General features: G+C 31.6%; 1 protein-coding gene, 1 long non-coding RNA gene and 2 other non-coding genes across 4 annotated transcripts; all 4 read right to left on the bottom strand.

The window, feature by feature from the left end:
• Positions 1 to 54: 54 nt before the first annotated feature.
• LOC130495385 (small nucleolar RNA snoR118) lies at positions 55 to 150 on the bottom strand. Its single transcript, XR_008934656.1, has one exon. It is a non-coding gene; the product is annotated as a small nucleolar RNA snoR118 (small nucleolar RNA).
• Positions 151 to 216: 66 nt separating this feature from the next.
• Positions 217 to 293, bottom strand: LOC130495336 (small nucleolar RNA R66). Its single transcript, XR_008934608.1, has one exon. It is a non-coding gene; the product is annotated as a small nucleolar RNA R66 (small nucleolar RNA).
• Positions 294 to 1007: 714 nt separating this feature from the next.
• On the bottom strand, positions 1008 to 2354 carry LOC130512637 (uncharacterized). The gene is made up of 2 exons (XR_008946205.1): positions 1411 to 2354; positions 1008 to 1185 (listed from the first exon to the last, which is right to left on the bottom strand). It is a non-coding gene; the product is annotated as an uncharacterized LOC130512637 (long non-coding RNA).
• A 563-nt stretch (positions 2355 to 2917) lies between these two features.
• Positions 2918 to 4110, bottom strand: LOC108860018 (uncharacterized). Its single transcript, XM_018633924.2, has 2 exons — positions 3852 to 4110; positions 2918 to 3447 (listed from the first exon to the last, which is right to left on the bottom strand). Exons 1-2 carry the CDS (start codon positions 4045 to 4047, stop codon positions 3164 to 3166), a joined length of 480 nt encoding a protein of 159 aa, XP_018489426.1. The 5' UTR covers positions 4048 to 4110; the 3' UTR covers positions 2918 to 3163.
• Positions 4111 to 12795: the final 8685 nt, after the last annotated feature.

The raw sequence follows: 12795 nt of genomic DNA, 5'->3' as shown, positions 1-12795 counted from the left end.
ATCATTTTATGAGTTGATTTTGCTACAAAATGAAGTGAAACTCCAATGTGAAATTTATCTTAAGAATAAAGCTTTCTAGGCAGCATTATCCATGAAAAGAAAGTTGAATGTCAATCAACTTCTCAGAGCCCAGTGCATATTCTCTTTTTCTATCTTTACCTTCAGATCACAATTTAATTCAAAAAAAACCACAATACAAATTTATAATATAAAAGGATCCTCAGAGTAATAATGCTTATAGCTTTTTCATCAGTAAGTAAATCAGGTCTCAAAGATTTCATGCCATCATAGAATCCTCTTTAGAAAAAAATACCAATTGAAACATGCAAGCAAGAAGAAACGAATTACACATGTAACAAGAGCTTATTCGCTATTGCCTGATTCACATAGGCAAAGCGACTCAACGCCCCTGCTATAAAAACTTTTATCGCCCCTCGAGTCAAAATCGATATAGATATCGAAAATAATCTACAGGGAAAATTAATCAGAGTGGCGAATCAAAACTCAGGTAAACAGAAACAAATACACGTCTTTAACACGATAAAACATATACACAAGCGACGGAGAGAACGAAACGATTGATTGTTCATCGCCGCAAGTATTTCGTATATATATACACAGGGATGTTCGGAATTAGGGTATTTTGGACGTAAACTTGGTAAGATAATGGGCCTTTTTCATTCATTATAGCCCTGCCTCAAAGAAAGCCCATACCGCCTTAGAAAAGCTCTTAACCTTGAATTTGTCCAGTTGGAAAAATGATCCGTCTCCAACTTCAAATATATATTTTTTTTTGGAAAACTAGACTTCAAATATTTCGTCTATAGCTAAGAGCATCCACAATGGTGGATTCCATTGTGGAGTCCATAGGGACTATTTTAGTGTATTTTTTTTATTGAATAGTGGATTCTTAACAAAATAAGAAGTCCAATGGTGGATTCATTTTAGGAATCCTTAGGTGAATTTTTTTTTTTTTGTTAAACATATGAAGAAACAAAGACAGAGTAAGATACAACACTAAGCAATGATTTAATATTCATTTCTTATGTTTAAACAAGTCTGAGAGAAGTCCCAAGTAACTTTGTTTGACAACAACAAGTAAAGGTTACCTCGTCTGATCCACATGCTCTCACGAAACTTGGCTGGAAACAATGCTAATGAGTTCTCTCCTTTTGCATCCATTATCTTCAGACAACAAAAAAAAACAGCAGTTCAAGAACAAATCAATTGCAAAAACTCTAGCTGTCCTAACACTATAAAAATCCAATCTTTTAGTCGGTACATACATACAAAACTAACCAACTCATTGAGATTCATTTAAAGAGCTGAAAGAGGTAGACAATTCCCAGGAAACCATGATGATTATTAAGGCATGGAACCTAGCTAAGCCCGACCCGGTGGAGAATATACCTAGCAATGTGGCTGACTTGGTGGAGCGATTCAGTGAACCGATAAAGAAGCAGCTTAGGGTGAGTGACGTGAAGGATGATCTACGTAGGCTCCTGTTAGGGAAGGAACAAGTGAATAAAAAGATTCCAGGCACCAACTGCTTCATCTTCTCGTTGCCACCAGCATGATCCCTTCCAACAATCAGAGAATATAACAACAGGTTTAAAAAAAAGAAACTTTAGCTACAAACACAGTTCATCACAGACTAAGAGACCAAGATTAAACCCGAAAGTTGAGATATGTAAACGGAACCAGAACTCCTTGAGCTAACTGAAACCAACAGAATCTCAAAGATGAATGAAACGGTTGATAAAAGTTACCGACTTTAGGTGAAAACAGAGTAAGAAACGTTTCCTTTCCTATAAACTTCCGGACCAGAGCTAAAACGAAAAAGATTAGTGGAAATAGACAGACAGACCTCTCTAATCAGACAGACAGACCTCTCTAATCTCATCAACAATGCGAGACTTCAAGGGAGTGTTTGCAGACGTTTTCAGATTCAAGTTAAGCAATCTCTTCACTTGCAGGCTCTTCAATGGTAACAGGAGCTGCGACTGAATCTGATTTAGCAGCAAACTTTTCAATGGGGACGCCGCACTTGCAGCACAGGATGCTTCCGATGGTTTGCTGGACCTTTAACATCCCTGTGTCTTGTTCCGTCGCTAAAGACATCTGTAAATCAACATCGAGAACAGATAACGAAATACAAATCAAACACAAATAAAATTAATAAACGATGACGAAATCAATCAGCCTGGAAAGAGAATGATTTTTTTTTCTTGCAGACTCAAGCTCCCGGAGGAGAGAGAATAAATTTTCTTTTTACAAAACGAAATCCAATCTCCTAACGCCACGTGTTCTAAGGATCAGGTCCTTCAATTGCTTATTTACGGACTGATCCGTAGAAAAGTTAGCCAAAATATGATTATTATATTTCATTTATTCTAAAATTATCTCCTAAGGATTTGGGATGGACTCCCGTTGCACATGGTCTAAGAGCAGCTGCAACGCAGCATATTAGAAGTAAATCCTTAGCCAAAAATTATTTTTATAATACGTGAGACCCAAAACTTTTAAGGATTTGTGCCCTTGAATGCCGTAGCTAAGAATCAATTCACTATCGGTCTCGCCACGTGAAATCGAGTGATTGGTTCCTTTTTTGTTTTTCTTTTTGTTTTTTTTTTATAAATCTGAAAAAAATTAAAAATAATAAAATAATATAAAAACTTACCTTGGTTATCGAGTATGTGGAGTTTGGCGTTGCAGCTGATCTAATAATAACATCACTTATTGTCATGGATTTTAAATTATATATTTTTCATTTATAAATAAGTAATTTAAAGTAGTATTCAGCTCTTTTTCTGTAGTGTTATGATCTGCTTTTTTTTTGGTTTTATTGTTGTTTGGAGGAAATGGAAGTTTCGAAGGCGGGTCAAGTTAGGGAAGGCGATCACGATAAGACTATACATAAAAGGGAAACTATTTTATTTTTATTCGTTACATTTCATTGCAGCACTATGCATGCAAATGAAGACCTGGACAAGAAGTTACAACCACAATACTTTGAAAGTAGAGACATACGCATAATAGACCTTATTTCATATTCATGCATACGTAAGCATACATGTTAATGGCCATGACACAAAACATAAAACAACAGAAAGGAAAAACACCGTAACCAAACCAAGAAGGGATATACTTGGTTTTAAATCAGTTAGATGAGCCTAAAGAGGCCATTGACGAATTGCAAGATGTTGATGCCGCCGGTTACGATGGTTCCTGCGAGATTTAACGGTGCCGTGAGGAGTCCGTTGGTAGGGAGGCTGGCGTTGCATCTGGAGAGAGGGGCCGTGACAATGACCCTACAACCGGAGCCAAGGAGTGTGGAAAGCAGCGAGACCGGAAGTACTGTAGTGGGAGGAAACGAGAATACTCCATTAGCTCCCGTAGTCGTAGTTGAAACATTTTGCCCAGCACACTGAAGCAAAACGGGTACACCTGTTTGTTTGTTTGCATGCAGCATTGGATTAGCAAATATTTTGTATACATTTTAACCAATTGATTTTAACAGTTAATTGTGTGTATGTATATATATACTTTGGGTCAGTATCACACTCACAGATAAATACTATTTCTATTTCGTGAGTATTATCTTGGTCGTTCTCCGTATACGTAGCTTAATTTATACTTTTGAATCTGAAAGCTTAAGTGTGCAACATGTTTTACCATATTTTGGTGATCTTAGTTTATCTGATTTTCTAAATAACTAAATATATGTGATTATTTGCACAAAATATATAATAAATAAAATATGTATATCTTCTATAATTATCACCTATGGTTTGCAGAATCGTTGCAATTTTTCGGCCTCTTTAGAGAAAGCAGAAGATTATAAAACCTACCGGCGAAAGGAGGAATGACAGTCCCATTGGTAGAGACGCTGCCATTGATAGAGCACGTGACAAGCCCTTGTATATTGACGATATTAGTCAAGCCAAGAAGCCCACCAATTTGAGCGTTAGCCATTGGAGACACCACAATGAAACACGTCAAGATCAGTGAGAAGGCCATGTTCTTGTTCTTGATGAACATTGCCATGTTGTTAAGATTGCTAAAGATTGTATATGAAACTAAGGAGCAGACCCTTTTTTGTTGCTATTGGATTTGGATGTGGTTTAAGTGTCTTTCCTTGCAGCTCTATTTATAGAAGAAGATTCATAGTTCTCCCACTCCTAATTTACTTTTGATATTAAATATTTATTTTTAAAAAGTGGTTTCGTGAATACTAAACATGTAAATTGTTGACTACAAAAAATCTATTTTATTATTTCCGAGGTTAACTATACAATTTAGTAAAGAATATATATCTATGTAATTTTCAAGGATTATCCATTTTTCGTTTCTGAACATCGGAGGAATATCCTGAGATTAGTAGGATGTAAGGTGTAATGATGCTTCAGGCCCTAGCTTTCACTTTTCTTTACCCTCTATAAACCGCATAATATTTAGTTTAGCTAAATATGATAGAACAAAGTAACTTGTCTTCCATACTATATTTCAACCAAGAGATCTTGCTTTCTAGTATACCAAAATAATTATACGATAATTGTCGATAAACTCCTTACTGATCCTTTTTGGTTGTGTAAGTTTTAAGAAAATATTAGATCCTGACCGTGCACACGGATGTTTATTCCAATATAATAAACATATGAAATTCTTCATAACTTATATATTTAATGGTTACACAGACATGTATTCATATGAGTGTTTGTTTCTGATTTTTATTGTTTGTAATTTATTGGTTGCTCATATTGTTGTTAGATACTAAATCAATGAAAATGATAGGTTATAGAACATGTTCGTCAATTAGCAATTTTTGATTATATTAAATATTTTTTATATATTTATTTAAATTTAAAATACCAATTAATATGTTTATGTGTGTGTGTGTCTCTCTATTTTTTATAAACCAAATAATTTTCTGTGTTTATTTTTGAGGAATATATTAAATTAAAATTTAATATTAGTATTCTTATAGTTCATATATATATTTAAAATAATATTAATCATTTAATTGCTTAACATATATTTGAAAATAACTTATATTAATAAAAAATTATACTTATATGAGAAATGAAATAATAATATACATGAGATATTTAAATTTTGTATGTCACATTTTAAATAGATCTGTTAATTTTATTGTAAAATTTATTAAAGAATATTCTGGTTAGAGAATAATGGTAACTTTGGTTAAAATAATGGTAAAATTTTTTAGAGAATAATCGAACAAAATAAATGATTATAAATAATTAATAAATACTTATTAAATTAGTGACACACATTGTATAATTACAAAGAAGTAATGGTTATTTTTAAAATGTACTTCATTTTAATAATATAAATCAATTTGAATCGGTTTAGATGTGTTCTATGAAGGTTTCATTAACTAAAAATAATAAATGCTAAAATTTTAGTTTATTTAGTTTATCATGTTTATTAATTAATTATCTAATTACACATGGCACATGAAACTTAGTAAAATAGTTATAATTAATTATTGAATTAGACATGGTGCATGAAATTTAGTAAAATAAGGTTATATGTAGTGAAAAACTTAAATGTAATATATTCTTATTATTTTGATTTAAGTTATTATTTTATTCATATAAACTATGTTTTCAAATTATGTATTTGATTATGTAGCTTTTCACCGATTGAAACTACGATAAAAAAGTTTGGGTAAAACAGAGTAAACCAAACTTTTAACCGTATGGAAAAACTGATTATCATTTTTTATTTTTATAATAATTTGTACAAAATTAATATGGATTAACTAAAAATAAAAATCTGAATTATTATTATTTATGGTAATTTAATTAATAATGTGATGTATTTTATGATAATATAATTAATGAAGTTGTTAAATTGAGTAAATATAGAATGATAATTAATGTAATAACTTGTTGAAAGATGTATAAATTATATTTTGTATTTCAGTTTTAATAATACAGATTAAAAAGTTAAAATAACTATATTATCAATAATGTAAATTAATAATTTAGTTAGCTAAAAGCTAATTAAACTACAAATTTGATTAGCGTACATACCATAGCAGAAAAAACTTTCTACTTTATGATAAAACAGCTAAAAGAACCCGTGGAGTGACTCTTGGGTGGTCGTAACTGTCAAACCCCTAGTCATCGGGGATAGGGGGGGGGGGGGTTAAACAATGAAACTTGCACAACGCAGGCTCTTTATATAGGGAGAGAGTAGCAAATCCACCATTCAACTTGTGTTATAGATTGGTCCATGAACATAATTTTAATCTTGGACTTTGAGGTGGATCACTCGTTTTTTTAGCCATCACAAAAAGTGACTAATATGCAACTGTGAATGTATCTTGTGAATGAAACGACACGGGACCAGATCGTTCGCAGGTTGTGGCAGGATACATAAAATCTTAGTTTTTAAAGGAATCTCCAGGTAACCAGAAAAACGATCCCTCCACCGATCAAGTTGTCCACTTGGTAACGGTGAGTTTTGCTCAATAAGTGTTTGGTAGATTTCAGAAATCCTAACTGTATTTGAAATTTAGAAATAGGTGTGTGTTGGATGTTGGATTCATGTCATGCACTCATACTTAGTTTTGTCATTCCTTTATATTACTTTTTAGTTTGGTGTTAAATTTTGCACTTTGCAAGATATTTCTAGGCGTTTGCTTCATTGTTCTGTTGGCTTGGAAAAGACTACTTTCGATCTTCAGGGCCTCCTGTAACTCTTTCAATCTTTGTGATCCAATCACTAGACACCATGATGATTCTCAAGTAACTTACATCATGTTGTGGCAAAACACTCTATTAAGAAGACTAAGTTTCTTGATGTTTATTTTTAAAGCTGGCTTACTATTGAAAGAAGTGAAAAACTTACAGGCCCCTTAAGAGCAGTGTTTAGAGAGAGATAGCGTAGTTTGATAACCCAACATGGCCCAGAAGAGGAGATTAGTGATCAGGCTAATTAAAACATAAACCGGGAGGAAAGTAATTGAACCGGCAAAAATAATTCCAACAGAGCCGAAGGTATTCTCAGGACAAGGAGCTGCAGAGAGTAACGGTGGAGTAGAGGAGGGTGATCCTGATAGAGCAAGAGAACCCCTTTAAGAGTTCCAGAGGCTATATAAGGAGGAGTTAAGCCCTGGATTTTTGACTCTGAAGCAAGCAATCCGATCTTTGATAAGATTTTCTAGAGTCCGAAGAAGAGATGCATGCGATCGAAATTGATTACGGTGGAGTCTGTTGTTCCTCTCCATCCAGAGTAGTAGATTGCGGCTTGCCATACAAGGAGAGTGAGCTTTCGGGAGAGACTCGACCTGCAACGAATGAGATTTCGAAGAGTACCAGACCAAGTCGGATCAATAGGAAGACCACATCTGACTGCAAGAACATTCCACAAGCTAGATGAGTATTGAGTAGTGACATTCGAAGAACAGGTGATCCCTTTACTCATTAACCAAGTTGCACAGTAGATAAGTAGGAAAAGTTGACAGTCCCCAACTTATAATTAGGTCTTTATAACGAAGGCTAGATTTCTTGATGTTGTCGTGGAAAAAACAATGCATTTTAAGAACATGATAAGTTATCTTGCAGAATCGAAAACTTGGAGCGAGTTAATTACTCTTTCGGACTGTTTTTTTAATTCGTTAGAGTCGTCATCGTTCTGCCTACTCATAATATGAAACAATTTATAGGTTAATCCAACCAGAAGACGTTAAGAAGGGAGTGAGAAAAGAAAACAAAGTCCAACACATGTTAAATTTGAAGTGTACCACATTGGAGGTCTACAACAGAAACGGGCCTCCTGGTCTTATTGGGCTTTTTAATAACAGTAACCAATCAAATAGGCTCGAAAAGAACGCAGTAAGGCAGGTATGGACCCTCCTTCGCGCGATTCTCTTTATAACGAAGGCTAAAATTGTAATTAGCTAAACGTTCAAGGAAAAAAAAAACATTTTGTTTTGTGGATATGGTGGAGGAGGTAATGGACGTTCACAGAAGAATACGTGTTAGAGCCAATCTCCATAGAAAGGAACTTATTTTATTTTATTTCATTACATTACATTGCAGCATTATGCATGCCACAATACTTTGAACATAGAGACATACGCCTTATTAGAGACCTTATTCATGCATTCGCAAGCAAAAGTTAATGGTCATCACACAAAACATAAAACAGCTGAACGGAAACACACCGTAACCAAATCAAGAAGGGATGCTTAATTTAGTTTGAAAGGGAGAGGGTGACAGTGAGAGGGGTGACCAGTTCTTTGAATACCTCCATGTTTCTCTCGTTGGAAACGACGACTACGATGGGACCTGCACGTACCCTGACGAGTCTGTTGGTAGGGGGGCTAGGGTTGCATGTAGAGAGAGGGGTCATGACCATGGCACTACAACCGTCGTAGATGACTTCTGAAAGCGAGATCGTAGACATTGTGTTGGAAGGAAACGAGAATCCTCCATCAACGCCCGTATTCGTAGTTGCAACATTTTTTCCACCACACTGAAGCATAACGGGAGAACCTGTTTGTTTGTTTGTAGCAATATATTAGCAATTATTTTGTATTCGAAGTTTTTACGTTAATCGTATAATAGATATAACGAATTGGGGGTGGGTTGGGGGGGGGGGTCCAATATTATTCTCATAAATTAATTATTTCGTGAAGATTGTATTAATTGGTCCATACTTCCTTATTTTTACTCTAAAATTTTGATTGTGCAACAAATGGTATTGAAACATACTAGATTCGATCTAGAATTCTAAGTATTCACAAAAAGTATTGCTTGCAGTTGGTTTCACAAACATGTTTTGCCTGATTTTACTAACATCAATTGCTAATAGCAATCTTTTTTTTGGTCTGTGGGTGATATATATCATTTATAAGACTGTAACTATCACACAATCTACAACAAAACCAGCTGTGGTTTGCAGAAGCTTTGCAAATTTTATTTGGCCGGTTTTGCATGATTGATCAAAAAGAGAAGCAGACCTACCAGCTGGAGGAGTGGAAGTCGGATTACCATCGATAGAGCACATGATCAGGGGCGGCTTAGATGGGTGGACGGGGAGTGCGACCGCCCCAGGGCCCAAGGATCCAGTTTTTTTTTTTACAATTTTTTTTGAAATTTTCAATAAATAAAAATGTAAATATAAATATATTTTAATTAAATTTAGTTATGTATATTTAAAAAACTAAATTTATCTTGAAAATTTTCATACAAAATAATATAATTGCTTAAATAATTACATTAAATTTTAGATTTTAACTAATTTTCAAAAAAAAATTACCAAAAAGCTATATAATTTATTTTTTCCCAGGGGCCTAAAATGTTTATGAGTCGGCCCTGCACATGATACGCCCTTCTATACTGGAGATATTATGATCCCTGCCAAGAAGCCCATCAAGTTGAGCCTTAGCCATTGTAGACACAAGAATTAGACATATCAAGACCATTGAGAAGGTTATGTTTTTGTTTCTGGTGAGCATTGCCATGTTGTTAGGATATTAACGAGTAGAGAGTATAGAGAGAAAAGACTTTTTTTGTCTTGCTATTGGTTTTGGATCTGGTTAAGTGTCTTCCGATCCCTTGCAGCTCTATTTATAGAAAAAGTTCCATAGATTCTCCACTCCTATTTACTTTGATATTATTTTTTTAAAGAGGTTTAAGTGTGAATTCTAAAGATGTAGGTTCACCTGTAGTACAAAAAACCTACTCTAGTATTATTTTTTCCGAACATCATAAGTTATACAATTTATCCAAGAATATCTGTGAATTTTTTGAAGGAATATCATTTTTACTTTCTTGAACATCAGAGGAATATCCTAGGATTAGTCCGGTATAACGAAGCTTTGAGCCTCAACTTTGGCATTTTAACCCTCTACAAACCGAACAAATATTTTAAAGCAATTAAATTTGATAGAACAACCGTAACTTGTGTCTTCCATAATATTTCAACAAATAATTGTCGATAAGCATAGATATCGAATGTAATGGCTTTTTAACTGATCAACTTTTGGTTTGTGTAAGTTATGAGACAAGATTAAAAAAATAACAATAACTACTGAATTTATTAACATAACTATAGGAGGAACAGCTAAAACAATTAGTTGATGATTTTTGGAAGTTGGTACTAAAAGTAAAACCATTTTCGTAAAATATACATTGATTTTACAAATGATATTTCAAGAAATCGAGCCTAGAAGGTCCGTAAGAGTTGACCAGGAAAGATGAAACGGTGAGAAATTCAACAGTTGGCACCATTGAGTGGTCGTAAGTGCCAAACCCCTAATCAGAGGGAGGGGGGATGGGGGAGGGAATGGGAAAAAGAAAAAACAAATCAACTTGCATCAAATCTATCACCCATTTGCGTTATAGATTGGTCCAAGAACTTATTTTCAATTTTGGATATTAGAGATAAATTATCCTTCATCGAGAATTAAAAAAAAACATTAACTGATACAAAAAAGAGTTGCCGTCAAATTTACTAATCACCGATTACTTTTAAGTTTGAAGTCCATAAAAAACCCGATTTTCATATCGTATCAAATAATCAAAGCTCATATTTTAAATAAGCTAAATCTTTAATTAATATAACCCTATGTACCCGACAGAATATAAAGATCGTAATTAACTCGTTCGATTAAGTATAATTGTTATAAAGTTTCGAGCAATGTTTTGCAAACCGAATCGGACACCGACTCGGCGTATTCAAGTATAACCAAGTATAAATATTATATATTTTAATACATATATATATACACTTATATATTTATAATTAATCATATATAAAAAAATTTGATGAGTAATATCTAAAATAGATAAATAATAATTGAATCTTGAATATAGTGAACTAAATGAAAACATGGAAAATTAAAAAAAAAAATCTGTTGAAACCATAACCAATTTGTGTTTCAAAAAAAAAAATCTCAAACTTATTCAGCTGTATCATCTTGAGAGAATGACATTTCGTCTTCGTTACCTCTAAAACAAAAAAAGTATGAAAAATTTATAAGTTAAATAATAGATATCATAGCAAAAGAAGCATATAGTTTAAAAGAAGATGTATTTACCATTCAAGTTCAAGGTTTCAGAAGTTGCGTCTTCTCCGTCTTTTGGGTTTTCTTCGGTAAGTGCATTCTCAAGTTCATCATAATCTAGTTTAGCTTCTCCACTTTCTTCCACAACCCAAAAATCCGTTTTAACAATAGCAAAAGAATAATAAATTCCTATGTTATATCAAACCTTGTGATTAAACTCTTAAAGAGAATCACGTACTTACTTCTTCTCACAAGTGCAATCCCAAATTTTGTGGCAATGGAAAGTTCAGATGGAGAATGGTGTACAAGAGACAACGAGAAGACGGTTAGGTTTCTTTTTTCTCGAGAAATCCCCTAGTCTATATTTGAGAAGTGATTTGCCACATGTCTTCTCTACGATCGTTTTCACAAAAAAAATTGTGACGTGACTATTAAGATTGATGACATGTCATATGGTTAAATATGACATGGAAAATTATATTTAATGTTGATATATATTTTTGGAAATCTTTTTAGAATATGGCAATAACTAATATATTACATTTAATATTGATTTATATTTTTGGTAAACTTTGTAGAATATGTTAATAACTCATAAATCATCACTAAAAATAAATATATTCAAATATGACATTTTGAATTTCGAAATATTATATAATTTTACTTTTATATTTATAAAAATTTTATTATCTAAAATTTTCTAAATTTTCTGAATTAAAAAAACAATTTAAATCGTAATATCATTAGTTTCTTTTAGATATCTACCAATTATATAAATATTATTTAGTTTTAATTTTTGATAACTATACAATTTTATATGATTTTTAGTAATTTTGTACAAGTTGATTTAATACATTTAACCAAATGAAATAAATAATTTTTTTAATCTAAGATTTTAACTTTATATATATCATATATATTCTAAATATAATTTTAAATAAAAAAAAATATTTTCTCTTAATTTTATGCTTAATTAATGATTTTTATATTAATTATTGGTCAAATAATAAAATATATAATATTAATAAATTACAATTTTAAATATAAAATTTAACTTTTTAAAAAGTTCATCACTACACATGGTGCAGGAAAACACCTAGATTAATAATTGTGACATGACTACTAAAATTGATGACATGTCTTATAGATTATATGACATGACAATTATATTTAATGTTAATTTATATTTTTGGTAAACTTTTTAAAAATATGGTAATAACTCATATATTATATTTATTGTCGATTTATATTTTTGGACTTTTTTAAAATATGGTAATAACTCATAAATCATCATTAAAATAAATATATTCAATTATGGCATTTCAAATTTCGAAATATCATTTAAATTAAAAATATTTCAAAAATATATACATATTTTTAGAAAAATTACAAAAATTAAATCATAAATCAAATTAAATCGTAAAATCATTAGTTTCTTATATATATCTACAGATTTTATAAATATTTTTTAATTTTAATTTTTGACAATTATGCAATTTTACATATTATATTAATATATTTAATTAAAATAAATAGATAGAAAAATCTACCTAAGATTATAATTTAAATATATACATGCACATTCTTAAATATAATTCAAAATAAACAAAATTGTTTTATCTTAATTTTAATGTTCAGTTAAATCAAATTTATATTAAAATATTGATAAGAAAAAGAAAATTTATAATATTAATAAAAATAAATATAATTTATATTTATCTATTAAAAATATTTTAAAATTCTTTTACTGC

Source organism: Raphanus sativus, chromosome 5 (genome assembly GCF_000801105.2).
Source record: "Raphanus sativus cultivar WK10039 chromosome 5, ASM80110v3, whole genome shotgun sequence".
Classification (NCBI taxonomy): domain Eukaryota; kingdom Viridiplantae; phylum Streptophyta; class Magnoliopsida; order Brassicales; family Brassicaceae; genus Raphanus; species Raphanus sativus.
The sequence above is the reverse complement of the archived record's forward strand: the minus strand, read 5'-3'. Positions and strand labels throughout refer to the sequence as shown.